The 24,389-nt window shown below is 40.3% G+C and overlaps 1 protein-coding gene across 4 annotated transcripts in view; it reads left to right on the forward strand.

Annotated features, from left to right (window-relative positions):
* The window catches only part of PHACTR2 (phosphatase and actin regulator 2), a 251,149-nt gene that overhangs the window by 208,252 nt on the left and 18,508 nt on the right, over positions 1-24,389 (forward strand). For all 4 annotated transcript variants that reach the window (XM_058534205.1, XM_058534206.1, XM_058534208.1 and 1 more), the window contains 6 exons: positions 798-1,332; positions 6,730-6,935; positions 8,656-8,812; positions 12,560-12,615; positions 17,982-18,043; positions 20,708-20,845. In XM_058534205.1, the coding sequence (XP_058390188.1) occupies positions 798-1,332; positions 6,730-6,935; positions 8,656-8,812; positions 12,560-12,615; positions 17,982-18,043; positions 20,708-20,845 (1,154 nt within the window). The remainder of the gene's footprint in view (positions 1-797; positions 1,333-6,729; positions 6,936-8,655; positions 8,813-12,559; positions 12,616-17,981; positions 18,044-20,707; positions 20,846-24,389) is intronic.

A 24,389-nucleotide genomic window follows, 5' to 3' on the forward strand; every position in this document is an offset into this window, starting at 1 on the left:
ATAAGATGAGTAAATTTGTTTCTGGCCCGGAAAGGAGCTGGTGGTATATACCTGGCTTCTTCTGAGAAGGCCGCTCCATTCCCAGAAAGACATTGGAGAACATGTATAATTTGTGCTGAGCCCAACCTTGTCCTATACCCAGACGGCTGCTGGTGTCTGTCCTCTACACTCCATAATGTCCCTTCTTTGGAGCATATAGGGACTTTTTCAGGTAACCCACGGGACAAGGAGCTGAGGATTTCCCCTTGGCTGGCCAGCTAAAGACTAGATGAGGAAGAGGACAGAGGACTCCTGTCCCTTAGGGTTTTGCCTCAAGCATCACTTGCTCCCTCCTAGACTGGAGACAGGGAGGGACAGAAAACAAAACCATTATCATCATTACCCTATTTTCTTTTATTCGTTTATTTGACAAATTATTTTATTTTATTTTATTTATTTATTTTTTTTTTTTTTGTGAGGAGATCAGCCCTGTGCTAGCTAACATCTGCCAATCTTCCTCTTTTTTTGCTGAGGAAGACTGGCCCTGGGCTAACATCCATGCCCATCTTCCTCCACTTTATATGGGACGCCGCCACAGCATGGCTTGCCAAGCAGTGCGTCGGTGCACGCCTGGGATCCAAACCAGTGAACCCCGGGCCGTCGCAGCAGAGCACACGCACTTAACCGCTTGCGCCACCGGGCCAGCCCCTGACAAATAATTTTAAAGGGAACCATTGCCGTTGACAATTGCAACCCGGTTAGTTTATTTTAAAAGTCTTGTCTTCTTTGACTTTTAATGCAAAATCTCTCTATTTTAGCTGGTTCCTCTCATTCAAAAAAAACAACTGGCTCCAAAACGTCAGCTTCACCATCTACTTCCTCCACCTCATCTCGTCCCAAAGCTTCAAAGCAGACAGTTTCCAGCAAGACAGGGACAGTGGGAGTCACAAAAGGCAAGGAAAAAACTGGCAAGCAGCCAACGTCTCGACCGTCCTCAGATGCAGACACTTCTGGCACGTCCGATCTTAAAGGAGAGCCTTCGGAGACCAGGGTGGAGAGTCTCAAACCCGAGCAGACTGTCCCTGGGACCGAGGAGCAGACCACAGGCAAAGCCAAGTCTGCAGTCCCTCCACCCCCTGGGGCTCCACCGCCGCCTCCTCCAGCCCCTCCTCTTCCTCTGGAGGAGCAGTGCATCGTTGCCTCGGACACTCCTATTGTCCTGATCAGCAATGGAGCCGACCTGCCCGTCCCTGCCTTAGACCCAAGTCAGCTTCTCTGGACTGAAGAGGCAACAAACAGAACCACTGTCCACTCGGGCACTGGCTTAAGTGTTAGCAGAGAAAATGCAAAATGGTGAGTCCGGGCGGGCACCAACCCCATATTCCATGTGCTTTCCCTGTGAAGCTGAATCCTAAGGATCACTAAACCACTCTGTTCAAGTGAAAGGAGCCTATTTTGTTTTCTTTTATCATTTAATCTAGTGAATATTACGTAAACACACATGTAACCCAGCCATTGGTTTTTCATAGCCCTGCCCCAGGAATGCCACGAATGCTGAAGAAAATGAGCTTGGTCCTGCAGACCGATACTGCTTCAGACCTGTGGCTTTCAAGTCATCTTAGAACCTGCTTCATCACTGTTCAGCCATCCTTTTTCTTTTCCCTAGACAGTTCCTTCTCTTTCCTTACAGTGGTTATTTTAAATCTTGACCGTTGCTCACCCACTCCTGCCTACCTTCATTTCAACAAGTTATTTGGTCTTATCCTCTCCAAGAAAATAAAGAGCGTCAGGAAAGCACCCTTTCAAATTCCAACTCCTTTTCCCCCAACCTTGGAGTGGCTCCGTTTCTTGATCCTCAATTTGCTACCCAGCTCAAATGTTTTCTCCTCTGTGAAGCCTTTCAATACTCCTCTAGACAGAATTGGTTATTGTATCTACTACGCTCTGACAGCCTTTTTGCTTACCTATGGGACCAAACTAACCAACAGGTCTATTTACCTCTACATCCACAGCAATCACTACAGAATCTGGTATACCATAGGTGTGCTATCATCTAGTTGCCCAAGCCAGAAACGTGGACTTCATCCTAGGGTCCTCATTCTCCTTCGTTCCCTGCATCTAATCACTTGAAAAGTCCTATAAATGTTCTACCTAACGGTAAAGAGGACATGTTAGCTCTGCTGTCCCCCAGGTGTGAAGGGAGGGCTGTCAGGGTATAGTAGATGCCATGACCAGTTCTGTCTAGGGAAGGCTTAGCAGTCTTAAATCCAGCCTCTTCTCTCCGGTTTCTAAGAATAAAACGAAAGCTCACTCTTCAAATCATTTAATTTAATATTGCCTCTTTCAAAAAAATCTTTGTCATGTTGGACTTAAAAAAAATTGAGTACATTTTTTAAGTTGATTTGGATCAAGAAACTAAAATATCAACTTTAATTATTCAATTGCTGATAATAATAACCTTAATTTATTGAATACTTATTTAATGTCAGGAACTGTCAGTTATTTAATTCACAGAAGTCTTCCCTGAAATATTTCTGTTTAGTAGATGAGAAAACAGATGCTGAGGGAGGTGAAATAGTTTGCCGAAGGTTACCCCGTTTGTAAGTGGCAGAGCCGGAATGCAAGCCAGGGTTGCACACCAAATTCCGTGCTCTTAAGTAAGTTTATACGTTTCCAAAGCAGTTGCTTCTACCTCTTAATGCTATTTATTTTGTATTTATTTCTTGTTTTTTGTTTATTTTTATCATCTTGAGCACCATTGTTCGAAGGAAAGCCAAGGAAAGATGAATAAAAGTTAAATTGCAAATTAGTTTATTGCATTTGTTTGACATTTTAATAAACGATATGGGAAAAGAAGATATTGAGATGAATGGTTGTAGTGTCCTTAATACTTCCAGCACACAGCCAATATCTTCATTTAATTATAATGAGTGTTTTCCATCATCGCAGTCAATTCCAACCTTGACACCTGAACAGTCTTCTTTCAGTGTATATTTTTTGCCTGCCTTCTATGTGCTGGGCAGTGTACTAATCACCAAAGATACAAAGTGAGCAAGACATTATAGTTAGGATTAGTTTGTCTTTTGGTTTTTTTGTTTGTGAGGAAGATTAGCCCTGAGCTAACATCTGTTGCCAATCCTCCTCTTTTTGCTGAGGAAGACTGGCCCTGGACTAACATCCATGCCCATCTTCCTCTCCTTTATATGGGATGCCACCACAGCACGGCTTGATAAGCAGTACATTAGGTCTGCATCTGGGATCCAAACCTGCGAACCCCAGGCCGCCAAAGTGGAGCACATGAACTTACCTGCTATACCATTGGGTGGCCCCCAGGATTAGTTTTTACCAAAATAACATCCAAGAGGGCGAGGAAGTATGAATGTTTAAGACAAGGTCTGAATTTAGGAAAATAGATTGAGTATATGGGTTATTATTCAATATACTGAAGAATAAGGTGTAACATATAAAGTGATTCCTTAGATAGTCATAAGCACCCAGAGAACCCATATCCAAAGGTGACGCTCTGCCCAGTCCACTTCCACAAACATTTAGGGAGAGCGCTATATTGTGCTAGGTGCCACACTGCGTGCTGGAGGCTTAATATCAGTCTTCAGCCCAAATATGTGCGGGATTGTCAGACAAAAGAGGTGAGTGTCTGTGCTCCATTTCCACTGAGACTACGATCAGAGAGAGCGAACTCAGGACATCATTAGACATTGAGGTATTTATAATGGATTTTCCTGTATTCAGGGTAACTATAATGCTTTCCTAGAAGAGGGCATAGAGATGTTCTTCTCTGTATATTCTTCAAAGTTAAAAAATGTGAATTACAATTCATCCCACAGGTGTTTGTGTTTGCTCTTGAGTTAATGAGCCTGGAATAAGTAATCTCTCAAATTTCCTTCCAAATTCTGTCTTCCGTTCTTAAATGGGTATTTAAATTAGAATTTCTGGCTCTTAGTCACTTGCTTTACTTAGAACTCGCCCTCGGTTATGTTTAGTCAACGAATGTGTGAAAATCCTGTCATCTTATGAAGAGGCTTCTGTTTGGAACACAAATATCAAAGCTTTAAAGAAGATAAGTGGCCATATGTAAAAATATCCACCTTTATTCACATATTATGGAGTAGTAACGATCTGGTAGATTTCTATTCATTGTCAGGTTCATCAGTAACATACATGTCTGGTATAATTTAAGGCATAAACTGATAAGCCCATCTGGACTCATATCCAAAAGGGACCTGACTATGTTTAGTCCATTTCCACAAACATTTATAAAGTACACTGCATTGTCCAATGTGGCCAGGAACCTTAGGGGATAAAATGAGAGCCGTATCATGAATTGATTGATACAAATTTAGAGTATAATATTTAACATTCAATGTAATCTATAACAATGTCAATATAACTTATAATATTAAGTATACAATAAGATACAATATAACATAACATTTAATAGGTAGACTAAGAGTCTTAAGTCTGAGTTCTAGACTGGACTTGCTATCTTGATCGGGCAAGTCACTCATGGCCTTCCTGGGTTCCATGAGCTATAAATTATCTGCCCTCATTATGCTATAGAACAGTTGTAAGCTGTAAATGTATGCAGAAGTCTTTGAAAACTGCAAAATGTTATAAAATACAAACTGATATCGTGAAAAATTAGTGAACAATGACGTGAACCATGATACCAGTGCTCCATCCTGAAGCATCTTTCGTTCTCCTCTTCAGAATGTAATTAATTGGTGTATCTTTTAAACGTCATGTGGTCATCCACAGTGGCAGACTGTTCAACAAGAATGGCCTCCAGTGGCAATCAACTAGAAATCCAGACTGTGGAGAAGTTTTCCCATAAAACAGATCTTCTCTTATTTAAAATGAGATTTCATCCTGCAGAAACAGTATGGTGGTTCCTCAAAAAATTAAACACAGAATTACCATATGATCCAGCTATTCCACTTCTGTGTGTGTAGCCAAAAATAAGGAAAGCAAGTCCTTGAACAGATGTTTGTACACCAGCATCTAGAGCAGCAGTAGCCACAACAACCGAAAGGTAGAAACAACCCAAATGTCCATCGACTGATGAACAGATCCACAAAATGTGGCATATATATACAATGGAATAGTGTTCAGCCTTAAAAAGGAAGGAAATTCTGACATGTGCTACAACATGGATGAACCTTGAAGACATGCTAAGTGGAGTGAGTCAGACACAAAAGGACAAATAATTTCACTTATATGAAGCACCTAAAATAATAAAATTCATAGAGACAGAAAGTAAAAAGATGGTTGTCAGGGGCTAGGGGAGGAGGGTCGGGGAGTTCGTGTTTAATGGTACAGAGTTTCAGTTTGGGAAGATGAAAAGTTCTGAAGATAGATGGTGGTGATGGTTGCCCAACAATGTGAATGTACTTAATTCCACTGAACTGTACACTTAAAAAACGCTCAAATGGTAAATTTTATGTTATGTATATTTTACAAAATAAAAAAATGAAATTTCGTATTTCCCCCTTTGAAAACAAGAATTTTGGCTGTTGGATTTTTCTAGTAAGTGAAAAAAATAGAGAATTTTGAGAACGTTTAGGCTTATAACCACAAAGTAGAATTTTCAATTCCTCAGATTCTGACAAAGTTTACCTGTTTTTTTATTCAAAGACCTGTTTTTTGGTTTTTTTAGTTAGTGAGAGCAGCAAGCACATGTTTTGCACTAAACGGTCTTTGAGAAATGTGACGTCCAAATTTGGATTCTTCTATTTATATCAGAAAGCAATTTGGGGATCTTCTGTATCTTAAAATGAAGATTCCATTGTTTTTGGTATATGTTTTTGATGTAAAATTATATTTTTTTATTCTAGTCTCTGAAATTGGCAAGCTCTGTATATTTATAATAACTTTAAACCAGAGACTCTTACCAAGCTAAATAATAGAAAATTATTGCATCCTTACCACCTTTCTTCTAAAGAGTCCATTTAACTTGCACATTTTCCATCTCACATTATTAATTTAGTCCTATGAGAGGCAGTTTTATAAATGGAGAAACTAAAGCACAGAGAGGATGCATGATTTTTGACTGTTGACACACTGGCTGTGATGAAAATAGGATTAAGTCATATGTCAATTCAAGAAGATGTACTTTTCTATGTCACTATCCTTCTAGGTACTGGGCTGCAGAACAGTATGAGTCCCAGTTGTCAAGGAACTTTGGGGGTTAGAAAGGCAAACAAGTAGATGGTGGTTGAGGTGTAGCTTGCTAAGTGTGCCGGTGGGGGTGTCTTCAGGTCACCCTGGGAGCAGCGAGGCAGGCCAAGGAACTCCACTGAAGGCCAATGACAGATTCCTGAAGTTGCTGAGGCTTTAACTGAGACTTGAAGGATAAGTAGATGTTACAGGTCAAAGAAAAAGTAGGGACAAAGTCAAATATCCAGGAGCTTCTAGCCTATTTCCACTGAACCCCCATTGCTAGGGAAAAATAAATTTGCAAAATAGAGTTTTACCATATTTATGTACTAAATATATTGGACACCATCTAGTCACTCCATTTCATTTTACAGATGAAGAGTCTAAAACCTTGAGAATTGAATAATACAGTACTGCTCTTCCGTTCAGTGACTTTAGCCGGCCTGTGTCTGCCTTGTCTTTTCACCAGCCTGAAGGATGCTCGTGAAACCAGAGTTCCTTCTCAACGGTGTTGGCATCATCCATGAGGGTTGCTCTGAGCTTCACATCACCCCTGTGTTTTTGTGCCTTTAACAGTTTCATGACCAAAGACGAGCTGGGAAAGGCAGCACCTCAGCTACTGACTCCTGGGCTGATGGGAGAATCCTCAGAATCCTTCAGTGCCCCAGAAGATGAAGGCCACAGGGAATACCAGGCCAATGACTCTGACTCTGATGGGCCTGTCTTGTACACCGATGACGATGATGATGAAGAGGATGAGGATGAGGATGGCAGTGGAGAAAGTAAGATTCTTTTCATGAGATAGGGAAGAAAATGGATGGTGGACAGAAGCAGCTATGTTTTGTAAAGAACAAAGGCCTCATTGGGAACGAGACACTTGATGTTTTCTTTCCTCTCATCTTCCTTTCTCAAATTAGAAATGTGTGTATTCTAAGGTTTAGCTTTTGATGACAGGGCTTTCTGGAAGCTGGCTTCATGATGGCGGGGATCAGGCCCTTGTCTATGAGGCAGATACGCATCTTTGTATTTGTACAAAGAGTCAAAGCTTTCTAATGACAGAGGCCTTTCTCAGATCTATCACACGATGGCCCTGCCACCCTGGGACCTTTCTTGAATAAAGCGCATCAATGCAGGATTCACTGGATTACTCATTGGAGGTGTTGGAGAGTTTCACTCAGTTTTATACTGGGGTTTAATGAGAGGGGAGGGAGAAAGGAGTCAAAAATGACAAATACCTTTTAAGAATTAAAAACACTCATCCACAACCAGTAGGATAGTATGCCCTCTAAGAAGGAATGATAGTAAAGTGGATAAAGCCAACCATGTATGTATAATGTAGGGAACTGGAAAGTGCTATTTTTTTCTTAAACTTCTGAGCAGGATGACTTGGGAGGGATTCACTATGGAATTGAATTTACAGATTATGAAAAGCTAATAGTATATTAATGATTAAAACAGCAGTTTGTCAAATTCCTTCTAGTTTGTACTGAACAACGACAAAAATCATTATTATCCATCTGGTACTAACTATCCTCTGTTGAGATATCAGCGATTTCTGGATAATTTAGGATTAAAACACTGATATCAAAGGTAGACTTTTTTCAGTGTGGTTTCTGAGTAGAAGAAAAGGGAAGACGAGGATTTATTATACAGAATAAGTAAAGGGGCTACGTTTTTAAGACTTTAAAAAGAAAAAGAAAAGGCATTATGCAATCAGTAATTTCCGTGATATGCCATCTCAACAAAATAAACTTCAAATATCACTTTCCAAATGATGAGGTGATACTTGCAAGGTTTTTCATGGTGCCCCAACATTTTTCAGAACATTTTTAAAAATAGTTCTTCAGTTTTCCAAAATGAACTATATCCAACTCAAAACTTTTTTTTTTCCTGAGGTTAGTTAAGATTCCACTCTCGCGTGTGGATAAAGAATTTGGTCTGGATAGACTGCATCGTCTTCACCACCAAAAGTCTAGTTTCCATTTGTCCCCGTACACGATGTTACCTCAACAAAAAAAAAAAAGAATAGAAAATGAGATAAGCTAAAAAGAGTATATTAAAATATTATTGATGTTAGCTTTTTTTTGAGGAAGATTAGCCCAGAGCTAACATCTGTTGACAATCCTCCTCTTTTTTTGCTGAGGAAGATTGGCCCTGGGCTAACATCCGTGCCCATCTTCCTCTACTTTATATGGGACGCCGCCACACATGGCTTGACAAGTGGTGCATTGGTCCATGCCCAGGATCCGAACCTGCGAACCCTGGGCCGCCGCAGCAGAGCACACAAACTTAACCGCTATGCCACCGGGCCGGCCCAAGTTAGCTTTTTTAAAGCCAGGAAAGCTAAAGTGTAATAAATTCTGGTTTTGGTATAAATAAAATATTAGAACTTAACAAAAAAAAGTTTGGTCTGGACTGTGTTTAAAGTCCATGCCACGTGTAACCTGAGTGCCATTTGCTAAAAGCCTCTTTCTTTGCGTTTCTGCCTTTTGCAAACCTCAGGTGCTTTGGCAAGTAAAATACGACGAAGGGATACTCTTGCTATCAAACTTGGCAACAGACCATCTAAGAAAGAATTAGAGGACAAAAACATCTTGCAGCGAACATCTGAAGAAGAGAGACAGGAAATCCGGCAACAGATTGGAACCAAGCTGGTCAGGTAATTGCTGAAATTTTAGTACAGCCCTGCCTAATTCATCCTTTTCTCCCTCCTGCAGTTTCCTGCCTAACTGAGATCGTGGTGAATCCCTTGTGTCACGGCACGCCTGGCCCATCTGGTCTTTTAGAGTTGGTCCTGGATGGTGAACCACTCAGAGAACCTGCCCTTTGGTCCCGCTAGTCTGTGGCTTTGAGGTCACCAAAGCTTGATCCAAGGGTTGACAGACTTTTTCTATAAAGAGCCGATTGACTCTTCTATAAAGAGTTAATACTTTAGGCTTTGCTGACCGCAAGGTCTCTGTTGCAGCTGCTCAGCTGTGCTGCTGTAGCATAAAAGCAGCCATAGACAACACATAAACAAACGCGTGTGGCTGTGTTCCAATAAAACTTTATTCACCAGCACAGGCCGGGGGCCTAACTCATGGACTCACCAGCATGCTTGTGATTGCCATGAAGTTCTTCCCTGTGGACTATGAGACTGTAAAAATAACCATAGCCCCCACATCTAAACTTCCGCCTTTCGACTTCAAGTAAATGATCGTCTGACTTTTCCTGTCTCCAGTTGTTGTAGGATTTCTACTTTTGCCCTAGTAACTTTGGAATTCCATGTAACCGGCAGTTTTAATAGAAGTGAGTGCTGAACTTCTCACTTTTTTTTGTTTTTTGAGGAAGATGAGCCCTGAGCTAACATCTATTGCCAATTCTCCTCTTTTTGCTGAGGAAGATTGGCCCTGGGCTAACATCCATGCCCATCTTCCTCTACTTTATATGTGGGACGGCTGCCACAGCATGGCTTCATAAGTGGTGTGTAGGTCCGTGCCTGGGATCCAAACCCAGGAACCCTGGGCCACCAAAGTGGAGCTCGCGAACCTAACCATTACGCCGCTGGGCCGGCCTCTAAAGTTCTCACTTTTTATTATCACTTTAAGCATATTTAAGTATTAGTTATTTTGCTGCCTTGTCTCACTCTGTATAAACAACAGGGTGCATAAATTTGGAGAAGGGAACAGTCTGGAATACCAGAGCAGGATTTGGAGGTGAGAGAAAATTCCTCTCCTTGCTTGGAAGTGGGAGACTTCTATAACTGCAGTATACCCCCAGGGTTGGCATGTGGGGGTTCCGGAGGCCATTATCTGTTTTACAGCTGGGGCCAAGGAGGGCTTGTAAAGATTAAACAAGATGATACATTGAAGGCACTTTAGTGCCTGGAACATAGCAAGCACTTAATAAAATCAAATGTTTTTTATTATTAATTTAAATTATTATATGTCTCTTAAATTAGTAAAATACTTGAAAAATTAAACTCACTGTTGGCAACTTTATGAGAAAATGCTATGTATATCGCTCTTGTTCAGTACTTTGAAGAACAACTTAACAAAATGAAAAAAGAATTATAAAGCAGTCTGTTTCTTTACATGGTAATTCCATTTGGGAGACTATACAAGAAAGTAATAATTCAGAAGGGAAAAAGAAACCTATATTTTACAAATATGTTTATTTCAAGGCTATTTACAGTAGTGACAAATTAAACCAAATGCTCAAAAACAGGACTGATGAAGAACATTGTGAGAAGTTGACACTGAGAAATAACCATAGAACAGTGGTTTTCTGTTTCATCAAGAGTTCTTGGAGAGAATACTCCAAAGGATACTCAGGCTTCTATGTGGGGAGCCATGGAAGTATTGGGTGTGTTTTGGGGTGGGATGGGAGGGGACTCCTTCATCCCAGGTTTAACTGTCCAACAGAACAGCACCTCTTCTGTCTGTTTTATATAAGGATTCCACCCCAACGCCCAAAAGTTTGCAAGCCTCTGTAATTACACACATAGACCATATCTATAAAAAATTTTATCAGAGTAGGGTTCTTAGTGTTATAAATGTGTAAATTTTACAGAATTGTTTTTCTATGAGGACAGCACATCTAACCACTCTTGTTCAAATAAAAATCACCCATAGTTCCTACCTTAGGGAACTCCATGTGTAGTGAAAGAGACAGAGTTATATATTGCATGATGGGGTCATGTGAAAAGCACAAACATCTAAATCAAGACGACCAGGTATGAGTCCTGGCTCTAACATTCACTAGTATCTCATCTTAGGCAAGTGAATTGATCTCTCATTTCCTCATTTGTAAAATGGAAACTGGCTGCTACCTTGCTGAATTATTTTGAGGATTCAAGATAATGTAAGTTAAGCACCTAGCACCTGGGACTTTAAAAGTATGAACTAATGAGAGCTATGATTATTATTTTATCTTTGTTATTATTTGTATGAGAAAGTGCTTTAATAGATGTATAATCTGTGTATGACCACTGCATAGGGGCAAAGAACCAGGAGCTTTTAATTCTTACTGGCAGGACAAATCAAACACCCACCTTCAAGGAACTATTTTAATCATATATAAGATTTCAGTAGATAGAGGAGAGAAGGGCATTCCAGAAGGAGGACACTCCATAAACAGAAGAAAGATGATGTCCTTGGGGGATGCTGTGGGACAGATATGTAGTACAGGATCCATGGGTACGCGGATGGCACAAAATCTGGCTGACATAGATGTTCACTGCGTTCTTTTATAGGCTCAATTACTTAAGTTAATTTCAAGGTTTCTATAATGAAGAGTAAATATTAAAATTTTTAATGAGATATTTAAAATATCATTGATTTCACTTCTTCATGCCATTTCTGTCATAGCCATAAACATTTAGAATTGATAGTATTTTATATTAAGATTACCTTTTATGTATATTAGTTTAATTTGCACAAACTCAACCTACATCCAGAGGAAGTTTTTTTCTGTGATTAACAACAAATTAATAATATAAATAAGACCAAGAACAAAGTTATAAGGGGTTATTAGGACATTCAGCTCTTGTGTACAAATAGTTTGCTACTAATCTCAAATGAGCCTGGTTTTCCTTGAAAGCAGATGAGAGGGACTCTATATCTCAAGACAACTTTATATATATTGTGAATCCACTTGAGGTCATGAGAGCAGTATTTCACTTAAAACACTGTGCGGTGTAGATTGAGCATCTCCTGAGTTGGTATGAACTCATGAGCAGCAGGCTCGCTTAGATCCTGATGGTCTGTCTATTAATTAGGGCAGAGGCTAAGCTGCTCCAACAGAGACCAAAAAGTACAATGGTCCAAATAACGCATTTTCGCATGTTTATTTCTTTTTTACATAATAGTCCAGAGGTAGTGGGTGGTCCGGCGTGGGTACCTCTGCTCCTTGAAGTCAGCCAGGCACCCAGCTTCCTTCTGTCTTGTTCTTGCATCCGCATAGATATTCTCATCGGCGTGGTCCAAGCTGGCTCACACAACCATGGTTAAGTTCTAGTCTGTGGAAGAAGGAAAAGAGAGAAGGGAGCACACACCTCGTCATTTTAAGGGTGAAAAGCAGATGTTATAAACACCACTTCTGCTCACATCCCATTGCAAGAACTCAGTCATATAGCCGCCCCTCGCTGCCAGGGGGCGGGAGTCCACTAGGGGCTACAGCTCAAATCCAGAGGGTTCTGTTTCTAAAGGGAAGAAGGGAGAATGGAGAATGGGAAGTTGTGAGTAGTCTTAGCCACAATCTCTAGTCTCCAAACTAACGGAAACGAGATTTTTATTTCATAGGTTTAATAATGGATTTTTGTTTCTCAAAACAGGAAAAAATAGAGCTTTGTCTTTTGTTTTATTTTGCGTCTCCCACTCAGGGGCCCTTGTTTGTAATCTGCGATATATCCTTTTTGTCATCGTAGGAGACTTAGCCAGAGGCCCACAACTGAGGAATTAGAGCAAAGAAATATCCTAAAACGTGAGTATTCTGTACCATACGGTGATTCTTTTTGTACCCGTTAAAAAGCTCCCTCTAGAGACAGTCCATTTATCGATAGGAAACCTTAATATTTTATTCACAAATGATTGAAATGGCCCACTTATATCACATTTTTATATAATTGTTTATATAATTAAAAAAATAATTTCTTGAAGTTTGCATTTCATTTTATGGCTTTACGCTTAATATCCCCGAGAGCAGTCATGGTTGCGACAATTGTTTTTAAGAAAGATGAAATATATTCCATGTATTTTTTCACCCAAATATTAAATAGAAGAAAATACTCTAGGGGGCTTGCAAATAAATGTCAAAGAAAAGGCCAAAGACTTCACAAGGAAATAAATCAAACATTCCTATATTATTATGAATAACACAGTTTGTTGCCAGGTTTAACAAATGACTCAATTTAAAACAGAATTATGGTAAAAGGGATTTTTCAACCTATTTCATTTTCCTTTGTTATGACAACTCTGTTTCCCTCTTATTTATAATTTCTCAGCACTTAAGGAGTTCTTCATTCATTTTCCTGTTTTATTTTCCCATTCTCCTCTCTATTTTCTTTGACTTTACTTTTTACTCCCCCATCCAGTAGTATTTAAGTTACTGGAGTTTGCGTGTTAAAGCTAAAAAACCAAATAGAATTGTAGTTTGTCATGGTCTAGTGCATCAATGCAGTGTCTAACCGCAGAGAGTTAAGTAATGGATATTTTTAAATTGAGCCTAACTGTCGTTTTATATATTACTAACCCAGTTTCCAAAGAGCTTTTTATTTTACAAAATATCAAAGTGCAGGGATGGGCAGGCCTCCAGACAGTACTACAATGGTAATGAGCAGCTGGCGTGCGGGAAATCTTTTTCAACCAGGCTTTTAGGATCAAGTTGGCCTGTCTGGATGGTCCCCAGTCTCCAATCTGAGTTGTTTTCTTTCCTGAAGGAAAGAAAGATTTTAATAGCATATTTATACTACGGTTGCTATTACTAAGACAACCCAGCAAAGAAGACTGAGCAGTGAGAGAATTGCCAGTCTATGGGATTTTTTGCTTGGAATGTTTTTTTCTGGCTGTTTGTGAGTGTAACTGGAATAGAAACCCAAGAAAGGATTTAAGTGACCATCAGTGTGCACAAGAGCCAGTTTGGAGAAGGAAAAAGTCATGGCTAGAAAAGAAAAAAAATTGTGTTTTAGCTTCCTGAGGAAGGACGAAAGCAGCATCTAATTTTGACAACAAAACCAAACCAGAAAGGCTCATGGCTTTTGGTTATAGGTTCCTGGAAAATAGCTGTTGCACTAAATTTCAGATAAGCTCAAATGCAGACCATAAGCTCCTAAAACACAGATTATTTATTATTGGCTGCCTGACGCGATACCTAGAAAAAAATGAAGAGTGAATTCTGGGTAATTCTTTCCTGCTCCTGTGTGACAAGTAGTGCCAAACCACGTTGGTGTTTGGTTGTTTGAGGAACTGTTTCATAGATCTAGAAGTTTATCGCACGTTGATCTCAGGTGCTGTGTTGGCCTTTATACCCCATTTTCCTGGATGTTCGGGAAAGAGGGAGACACCAAAGTCAACTTTAGATTTGAGTCCAGCACTTTCTTACTTCTTCTTGGTTGGTCTAAGCATACTTATTCTGGAAACAAAAGACACGTTTCCAGTCTGGAGAGGCTGATAACTGGCTTAGGATCTCCTGACATAATATCGTATGGCCAAGCGAAGCAGAAAAGAGAACTGGTGGAGGTCATCCAGAACATTCTGCTGAGCATTCCCAGGGAACTGAATGGCACAGCTTATGTCACTTTATTCAGCCTCTGTTTGCCTCTGGATTCTTCCACATAGATTGCTCTTGTTGGTTGGTTCCATTTCCAGCTTTTGCTCAAAGGCAATATGATTGTCTATTTGAAGAAAAGTCTCTGTATGACGTGGTGTGGTTCTGAAGGACACTTATTTTAACCAGGTCATTTTTTCTTGACAGATTAGGGAACTAATTCACAGCATGAAACATTCAGCAGTTCTCAAATCCAAGTGCATCACTAGTTTAATAAACAGGAGTCAGACGGCAGTCACTGCTGATAGCTTTAACTGGAGACCACAGGACAAATTTTATTTCTTAGTATCATTCCCAGGGTCACACCTTATTTAATTTCTTTCCTCTTTTAGTGCATCTAGGGTTTTAAAACATATATATATTAAGTCATATTTAGTTGTACATTTTAGAACCAGTTCCTTAAAATTTTTAAAATAGAGAGCAAGTTTTGGTGCTTGAAAGGTCGACTTTTGCTTATCAGGAAAAGTGACATATTTGGAACAACTTTCTCAGGGCAAAAATAAAAGATACAGATCCTCTCCTACTATTTAGCTGTGACTGTAATTACAGCTGTACCTTCTATAGGGAAAAAATGTATTAGGCCACTGAATTCTGCATGCATTTTTCCCCAACATTTTATTATGAAATTTTTTAACCATACAGAAATGTTGGAAGAATTTTACAGTAAACACCCATATCTCTGCCATTTATATTTTACCATTAACATCTTACTTTATCACATTTTGCTTTATCATGTATCTGTTCATCCATTGATCCATCTTATTTTTTTTTTGATGCATTTCAAAGTAGGTTTATAAATGTTATTTTCCTTTATCAAAAACACCCATATAGAAACATGTAAACCAAGAAGAGAAACAAACCCACAAAAAAATGTTTGGCTTTTTTTAACCCATTTTATTTAAATTGATGACCCAAGAATGTTATACTCCAGTAGCTGATATTTCGGTGCCTTTTTTTCTTCTCCTTTTAGCTCATCGGCAAGATGTTCTGGGCAACACTTGCCAGCCAGGCAGGTTTCCTGTAGTGCCCACCGCTGTTAAACCACGTGTATTGTTAGTGTGTTTATGGCAAAGGCTTCCTGTGGTTGTTCTGAAATATCCACCCCTCTCTGCTCTGAAAGAGTTACCCAGGGCAAGATTTGTCAATGAGCCATGTCACTTCCTTCATGAATATTTCTCCACTCTGTTTAAAGCGACCAGAAAGGTTTACATCCTACTTTGTAATTAGCCCTCTAATAAATCAAAAAGAAGAAGGAACCATTCAAAAAACTCGGTGAATTTTTTAAAACTAAGTTTACGTTTTCACCTTGACTCTTTGTAAGGGATTCTACAATGACTATTTAATACGGTTCAGCAGAGTGGTCACCCTGGCCTCCCTCCGCCTCTTACCCTCTTCCTCAAACTTCTTTAGAAACGTGATGTCAAATATGGGAAATGTAAGGAAGTCAGTTCCTGGTGTTAAAAAACAATTCCGCAGAATCCTGGTTTTGTATCTACTGCAATTGGCTCTTCCTTTTTTAAACATTACTGGCAGTCATCTAGATGTACAATATGCTTAGTAAGGCAAAATTATCTAATATTCCCCTCAAGGAAATGACATTTTGTGTATTTCATGAAAATTGGAGTATTCGTTAGCTTTGAGTCATATTAGATATCCAACTGTTTGTCTTTAAAAAGGACCTTTAGGGGCCGGCCCGGTGGCACAAGCAGTTAAGTGCACGCGCTCCGCTGTGGCAGCCCAGGGTTCGCCAGTTGGGATCCCGGGTGTGCACCGACGCACTGCTTGTCAAGACATGCTGTGGCGGAGTCCCATATAAAGTGGAGGAAGATGGGCATGGATGTTAGCCCAGGGCCAGTCTTCCTCAGCAAAAAGAGAAGGATTGGCAGATGTTAGCTCAGGGCCAATCTTCCTCACAAAAATAATAATAATAATAATAAAATAAATAAAAAGGAGATTTAAAAATGTAGCAAATCACTATACAGGAAGAATTGACTGAAATGTTTTAAGGATTATATTTTTCTTTTTATTAATCATATCATCAAAGGCCTGACCTTGGGAAGCCCTAGTTTGAATCCCATGAGTCACAGGTTTGGCGTTTGTATATTATGTGTAATTTACAATCCACATGCCTTATCTGACTTATATAAGATAATTATGGGACCCCAAAGATGTGTTTTAAGATATCAAAGGATATAATTTTTCGAAGCAATTAGAAAAACCTGTAACATTTTCATAGGAAGAGAGCTGAGTTATAACCAAATTTGTTTGACACACATAGGCACTTACAGAAAGCATCCTGACTAGTCGTTTCTTGTCTTGCAGGATGATTTCAGTCTATGTTCACTCTTTGTGTAAATAACAAGACTGATCGTCCTCTTTCTTGTGAATTAAAATTAGTATTTCAGAAGAATGTAGAAACTTTTCCTTGTCCAGATAGGGAAAATTAATAGAGATTTAGCATGTTCAGCTAACAAATACAGATGTTGCAAATATTGAATGCTGATATTTTATTCATGATAAAAATAATCTTAGTGGTAAGAAGTCTATTTGAATTTTAAAAATAAATATAATTATCTTTTCACAGAGGAGACTTTTCTTTTTCAACCTTTTGGTTGAGCCTTTATACGGCGTGATTTTCCTTCAATAGAGTTCATATCAGCACTTTCTAAAAGATAATCTTTCGTAAGCATTGGTACCCAAGGAGTAAAATCTGTGCTCACTTATCAAACAAATGAGGAGCTACAGGAAGCAACAGAGAGAAGTTCATCAAATAAGCAACTATTAAAACCTGAAGGGTGTTTATTTCTTTTAAAATTCTAGACATTTTCCCCTTAATCCCATGTCTTGAACAGCATTCGTTTAAGTTGGCCATAAAATTGTACTACTTGGTGAAACACTAGAGAAAGAGAAGCCTTTGGAAAGTCCAAGTCCCAAGAAAATAAATCATCTCTATCAACAGTACACCGTAACCATATTCAGAACATTCTGGTGTGAAAGCAAAGTCTGAAGAAATGATTACATTCTGCTTCTATGGAAAACAAAGCAAATAAATCAAGTCTTTTGGTTGGATTTGAATGGAAATTAGCAATTCGGATATTCATCAGATGGTTCTAATTCGTTCTTTTGATGTGTCTTAGATTTTCACGTGAAGGCCAGATCCAAAAGTAAATTTTTATCTGAATTCTGATAAATTGTGCTTATAAGCCCATGAGATGATCAACATTGAAAGGCCTTCACCAAAGTTTGGGAACTCTTGTGGTTTTTTTTTAGAATGGAACAAGAAGGCAGGAAGCAAAAAGGTTTACAAATAGTAAATAAACCAGTCCTATAGGGAAAAATATATATGTATGTAAATTAGTGATTGGTCTTTCTGCAAAATCTTTTCACAGCTTTTTAGAAGTGTTAATGGCGTGTTTGATCAATATCTGTTAGAGTCAAATAATTGTGACCTAATCTACTTTTCTCATTATAAAATCATTTATAGTAACTAAGTCTTCATGCCTTCCCCTCCCCTTAATAAACAGAAAAAAATGAAGAGGAAGAGCAAGAAGCAAAAATGGAACTTAAACGCAGACTCAGCAGAAAGGTGAGGAAACTGTGACTGTTAATGAGCACGTGTGTTTTGAGATCTATTTCATTTTTGAAATGCAAATCAGCTCTCAACATATAAATCTGATATTTAGGAATATTTGTTCCTGTTAGCCTACTAACTGATCATGGACGTTAAAATCAACGTAGTGCATTCAATGTGAATTGTTTTACATTTGTAATACCGTGATGTGTTAATTTCGAAAGGTCAACAGTCAAAAATGTTAAATCGCATTTATTGATTATAAAAATAACATACCTGTGTGAAAATTTTTTAAATGCAAAAAAGAAAACAAAATCACACAAAAGTCTTCCATTCAGAGATAACCCATTTCAACGTATAGTTTTAAAAAAGTGCTCACACTTTCCGTGTAGTCTTGGAAATATTAAGCAAATATTTTGTTACGATGGAAAATTTGCCACTATTCCAGATCTGAGCTGGGTAATTTATTAAATGAACTCGATCAGCCAGCCTACCTGCTGCATTGTTCCCCAAAACTGACAAATGGCTTACCTTCAAAACTCAGAGAATTGTTTCCACCCATTTATGAAAATATAAATCTGATACCAGGGCCATCGCTTTTTTCTGTAAGTATTAAAATAATAATAGTCTTTGGAAAAATTAAGCACTATCAGAGTTTATATTTCACTATAAATCCTTGTTCAGTAATTCTTCAGCTGTACCTTTCACACCTGGAAAGGCAGGATGAATAGTGCTGATAAGGCGGTGAAGTCTGTGACCTGACCCACATTTATCTGGGCTGGCTGGGGAGTCTGCAGCAAAAGCATTCTAAGGCAGGTAGAAGAAACGCTCTTCCCATGGAAAAGTTATAGACAGTACTTTGAGAGTTTTTGTTTTTAGGGAAGAAGATCCTTAATTCATCCCTTTTTTTTCTCAAAGACCCTAAATGTCAAATCATGATCAAGCTGAAAAAGACTCTGTAAACTGAATTTCTAGAGATGGCTCTTACGGCATTTAGTGGCTGTTAAGTTACCAGCTACAGATAAGTAACAGTGCTTCCTCATTGCTCCAGGCTCACCCCTGCCATGCATATGGTCTTTTCTCAGTCCACTTGGGCCCTTCCAGGAGGCAACAGAGCCAGCGCCTACCTGCTTTGCCCCCAGTTGCCTCCACCATACAGAGCTCCCTGCCGTAGGTGCAGGACAGCCCGTAGCACTCATAGCTACCCCATGACTGGCACAGTCCTGAAGGGCAAGACTGGATGGACACTTTCTGACCTGTGTGGCCACTGGTCCCTTGCCTTTTGGGCAGTCTCCAGAGGCAAGGGTTTCTCTACCTTCTTAACCCATCCACCCTGGAGAGGCAGTAGGGAGCTAGCAATACAGATTGGACAGCAAGTGAGAGTATAACAGAACCACTTAGATTATTCCTTCCTTTTCCATTGTCTACCAGGGCATGAGGAAGATAGAAAGAGCTGCAGTTACCATATCCCAGCTCAAGTGGGCTCAGGATGTAGACCCAGACCTTCTAAGAGTCCTTGAATGCCCTGAATATTAGAGCATTGACTTAGTTCAGCCTCAGGTTTTACTCAAGAGGAAACCAAGACCCTAAGGAGATGTTCTTGACCACAAAGAACATTAACTTTTTTTTATGATAGTGCTTAATTTTTCCAAAAATTGAGCCTATGCAAATAAAGAAGACCTCCAAAGAGGACCACTTAGACAATGGATAGTCCGGCCATATATGGATGACATGTAAGAGAGAAACGTACTGAAAATGGACCTCGTGGGTAAAACGGGCCCGAGTCTACCTGTCCAACTGAGAAAGACCACGAAAGCATGAACCTCAATAGCAGAGAGCAGATAATGTCAGCCTGGGTGCCAGGTTTCTTTAGTCTGTCAGAACCATTTCTTTCTTATTCTTGGGCTTGAGAAAGGACCAAGAGAGGAAAGCAAATCCACACAGGACTGGATAGATTAAATATAACTATAAATTTGAATTTGACACAGACCACAATTTGGAATCCAAGTTATTAGAAGTGTCTTAAGGGCTGCAGCTGGTTTAAGCAGTCATGGCCCCACTGAAGTCAGCTCTCCGGTGACCCCCTCACACCCACCCTCGTTCCTGCACATCTGCTCTTCTGGCCGAGGGTAAATGTCAGATCAGAGCCTGGGTCCCTAGTCTGTCACAGAACACTGCCACAGGCACACCCTTCACTGCACCATTTCTTGGTCGTAACTTCGTGCATTTCTGAATAGATAAGGTTACTAGAATAGGAACAGAGATTTTTATTCTCATTTCTAAAACCTGCAGGGCTTTTGTCTTGATAATCCAGCCCTCAAACCAGCCATCCTGTAGCTGGGTTACTGATGTGTCTGTGTCGCTCCATGTTCCCTGTGGCAGGGATGACAGGTGCCTTTATCACAGTGCCGGGCAAGTTGGGGAAAGTAGCATAAGGCAGATGGCTGCTGACGACTGTGACCTCTCTGACAGTGATGATTTTTATAGTCTCAAAAATTAGGGCACACTGCTTTCTAGTTCTCATTAGAAATTCCCAAGATGCTGCTGTCTTTTTTTTTTGTTGGATATCTGAAAGTGACCTTATTTAACCATAACTTTGAAGTTCTTTATAGAAAACTCGCCACCGTGAGGCTATAAATGGTTTACCGAACTCGTCCTTTTTTCCCTGTCCTCCTGCAGCTCAGCCTGAGACCCACAGTGGCCGAGCTACAAGCTCGAAGGATCCTGCGGTTTAATGAGTATGTTGAAGTCACCGATTCTCCTGACTATGATCGCCGGGCAGACAAGCCCTGGGCCAGGTTGACACCTGCAGACAAGGCAAGAACCTCAGTGGCTTTAGCCATGATTTTATTTATTTATGATTTTATTGCTTTTCTAAAAGGTCCAAAGCCCCCTTACCCCCGGTTAATCATCCTAGAAGGCTAGATATTACCAAATATCCTAACAATTTTCTGCCTTTGATTATTTAAGCCGCTTAGGTGATATACTTAGTAACATCAATGTAGTTCTTTCAACTAAGTCTCAGAAAAAACTAGTTCTTAGTTACCGTGGAACTTGCCTGCTTTCAAACCGGGATGGGGCAGCCTTTCCCACAGCCGTGACTAATCCTTAGTCTTAGAAAATATAACTTATACAAATTATCGTTTTAAAGGGTTATGTTAACAGTGGAAAAGATACTGATCTATGTCAAGGCTGGCACACTTTTTCTATAAACGGCCAGAGAGTAAATATTTTAGGCTTGGGGGGCCATCCAGTCTTTGTTGCAATGGCTCAGCTCTGCTATTATAGCAAGAAAGCAGCCATAGACAATAGGTAAGTTAGTGGATGTATGTATGTTCCAATAAAACTTTATTTACAAAAACAGATGGTGGGCCAGATTTGGCCTGCGGGCCATGGTTTACCAACCCCTAATCTGTACTATGGCTTACAGTTCAGAAAAACTGAAATATGTAAAGGATTCCATCGTGGAGAAAGACTTATGATTTTATGAGTACTGTGATTCCATAGCCAAAAAACTCTGCCAACCATTTGTTTTTAAATTCTTCACTTTAGGATTTGCTTAATATCCTGAATAATGATTTCTAACTTTTGTCTGTAAGCAAAATTTGGTATTGAATAAACTCTCGCCATACTCAGTCTTAATGCTAAAACTAGATATTTAATTACACTCTGTGATGATGCTTTTTAATAGGAGCTTTCATTCTGTCAAGTACCCACTATGCGTCAAGCATGTATTGGAGATATAGATTCAGAAGTCATTAGCTCATAAGGAGAAATGAAAACTAGGAAGGAGTAAGAGATCACAAAGGAAGAATGTTCCAAATAAGAATAGAAGGAGGCTGAGAATAGCACCCACGGGACCAACGTTTATGAAGAGGCAGCAGAAGAACACGGAGAAGGAACGATGTGGGGAAAGAGGAGAAGATATAGCCCGGAAGCCTAGGAAAGAGTGTCAGGTCATGGTGGTCAGCAACGTGGCAAGAGGGGGCATTTTAGTGGACAGATGGGTGGAAGCCTGACTGTGGTGCAGGCAATGAGAATAAAACACAACCCCAAGAGTGTTGGCTGTGAAGGAGAAGAGGTACGATGAGGTAGCCACTTGCGGGGTGATGATTGTGGAGGTTGCAGGCTTAGGTGAGTAGATTTGGAAAGTAAGAGTATCAAGGGAGTGATTTTTTTTAAATATATGGGAAATACCTGAGCAATCTTTTATGCCATGAGGAAGGAGCCAAAAGAAAGGGAAAGGTTGACTGTATAGGAGAAAAAGGCAGTAACTGACAGAGTAGGGCGTGATTAATGGAGCAGCTGGTCAATGCTGATACAGAAAAGGTGAGGAGGAGACCCGTGAGGATGAGACGGACAGCACGGGCTGAGGAATGTGCCCAAAAGGAGGAGGCTTCCCCAGGCAGGTAAAATCACCCAGATTGAGGGCAGCCATAAAGAAGACTCTGATACTCAGGTCCTGTATCAAGCTCCCTGTCAATTGATGCCATGTTTCCTGAAGGAAATGTCAAGTTTATGGGTCACCAAGAATTGCCTGGAAACTACTTACTGTGGTTTCTTGCCTCATGCCTGCAGCTCCCCGTGTAAAGTCCAGCCCCTTGCCATTCCCTGGGTTACGAAGAGGAGGAGTGCCTACCTTGAGGGCCCTGTGGTCTGGTCAGAGGACATAGTCATGTACACAAATGCAATGAGTGACCGAGTGTATGGAGAGTGAGTGTGGAGGGGGAGGATTTTGAGGCAAGCCCTCCCAGCCTCAAAGTCATCTCATTAAGCATGTGTGGACTGCAGAAGCCGCCTGCACCCACCGCTCCCCTCTGCCCACCCAGGTCTCCAGCAGCTAGTCATGGGGTGTGAAAACATGTCTCCCTCTGGGAGCCCTCTCTCGGGCTGAGTGAAACACAGCTAAGAGCCTTGAGTGTATTTTGTCTTAATCACAACCCTCGACCAGCAGCCCTCTGCTTTTCCCTTTCCTACCTCAAACTTAATTGTGAGTGGTTTCCACTGCTTTATTGCCATTCCTTCCTGCACTTTCTCTTCACTGTTCAGCAGCAATAGACTTTCTTATGATCCCACGTGGTATCTGACACCCCGCAAAGAAACACAAGGCTTTAGGTCAGATGCAGTCTCTACGATGAGTGTTAACAATGGGTAACATTTCTTTCTCAACACTAACCCTGTCTGGGGTCTTGTCTTATACATTCTTCTGGCATTTGTTTTCTTTTATTTTTTTAGTTGTGAATTATATCACATATGGCAAAGAATGTGTGAAACAAATGTACCATGTAAATAATAAAAAGAAGACAGCTGTTTAATTAATCCCTACCTCCCAGGTTAAGAACTTTACTAAGGCATTCCTAGGACCTGAACAGGCCTCTGCGTGCTCCTCTTCAATTGCACTCCCCTTCCATCTGTAAAGGAACAGCCACCACCCTGACTTTTGTGTTAATCATTCCCTTTCTTTCTATTTTTTTTTTTTTTTTAGTAGTTTAACCACCTTTGTATAAATCCCTAAACAATGCATACATATTTCTTGGTTTTGCCGGTTTGGGAGTCTACGTGATTGGAATCATACAACATTCTTCTGGGTATTGGCATCATTCAGTCAACACCAGAGAACCTGGGTTGGTGCATTGGTGATAGTTCATTCTCTTGCACGGAAATATAGTGTTTTGTTGTATGTATAAGTCACAAAGTAATTATTCATTCAATTGTTGAGGATTAGTTAGTTTCCAGATTTTAGGTTTACAAGCTGTAGTCTATGATTTCGTCCTCCCTGCCTCACCCACTAAGCACCAACATGAAATTTCACTAGCTGCTCTCTGGGAGTCAGAAATTCTAGTTCACCCTCACATGGAGGGAATGCCACATGGGCCCCACTTTATGGCAGGAGGATCATTTATCAGACTTGCCACCTTGGGCGGGTTTCATCTCTGGTCTTCAGCATCTCACCAGGCTATGAAAATGACTGCTCGAAGTCACCAGATTTAACATAGCAAATGCCCTCAAGGTCAAAGCCAGTTTCAGTGCCGTGCTTACCTCATTTCCCCAGCCTTCATCTTAAAAAGTATTTTCTACTCTCTTACCAGCTAATCGGTACATTGAAGATAATTTTTAAATGTTATGTTCAGGGGCCGGCCCCGTGGCTTAGCGGTTAAGCGCGCGCGCTGCACCACTGGCAGCCCGGGTTCGGATCCCGGGCGCGCACCGACACACCGCTTCCCCGGCCACGCTGAGACGGCGTCCCACATACAGCATGTGCAACTATGACATACAACTATCTACTGGGGCTTTGGGGAGAAAAAGATTGGCGATAGATGTTAGCTCAGAGCTGGTCTTCCTCAGCAAAAAGAGGAGGATT

Source organism: Diceros bicornis, chromosome 39 (genome assembly GCF_020826845.1).
Source record: "Diceros bicornis minor isolate mBicDic1 chromosome 39, mDicBic1.mat.cur, whole genome shotgun sequence".
In the NCBI taxonomy this organism is placed as follows: domain Eukaryota; kingdom Metazoa; phylum Chordata; class Mammalia; order Perissodactyla; family Rhinocerotidae; genus Diceros; species Diceros bicornis.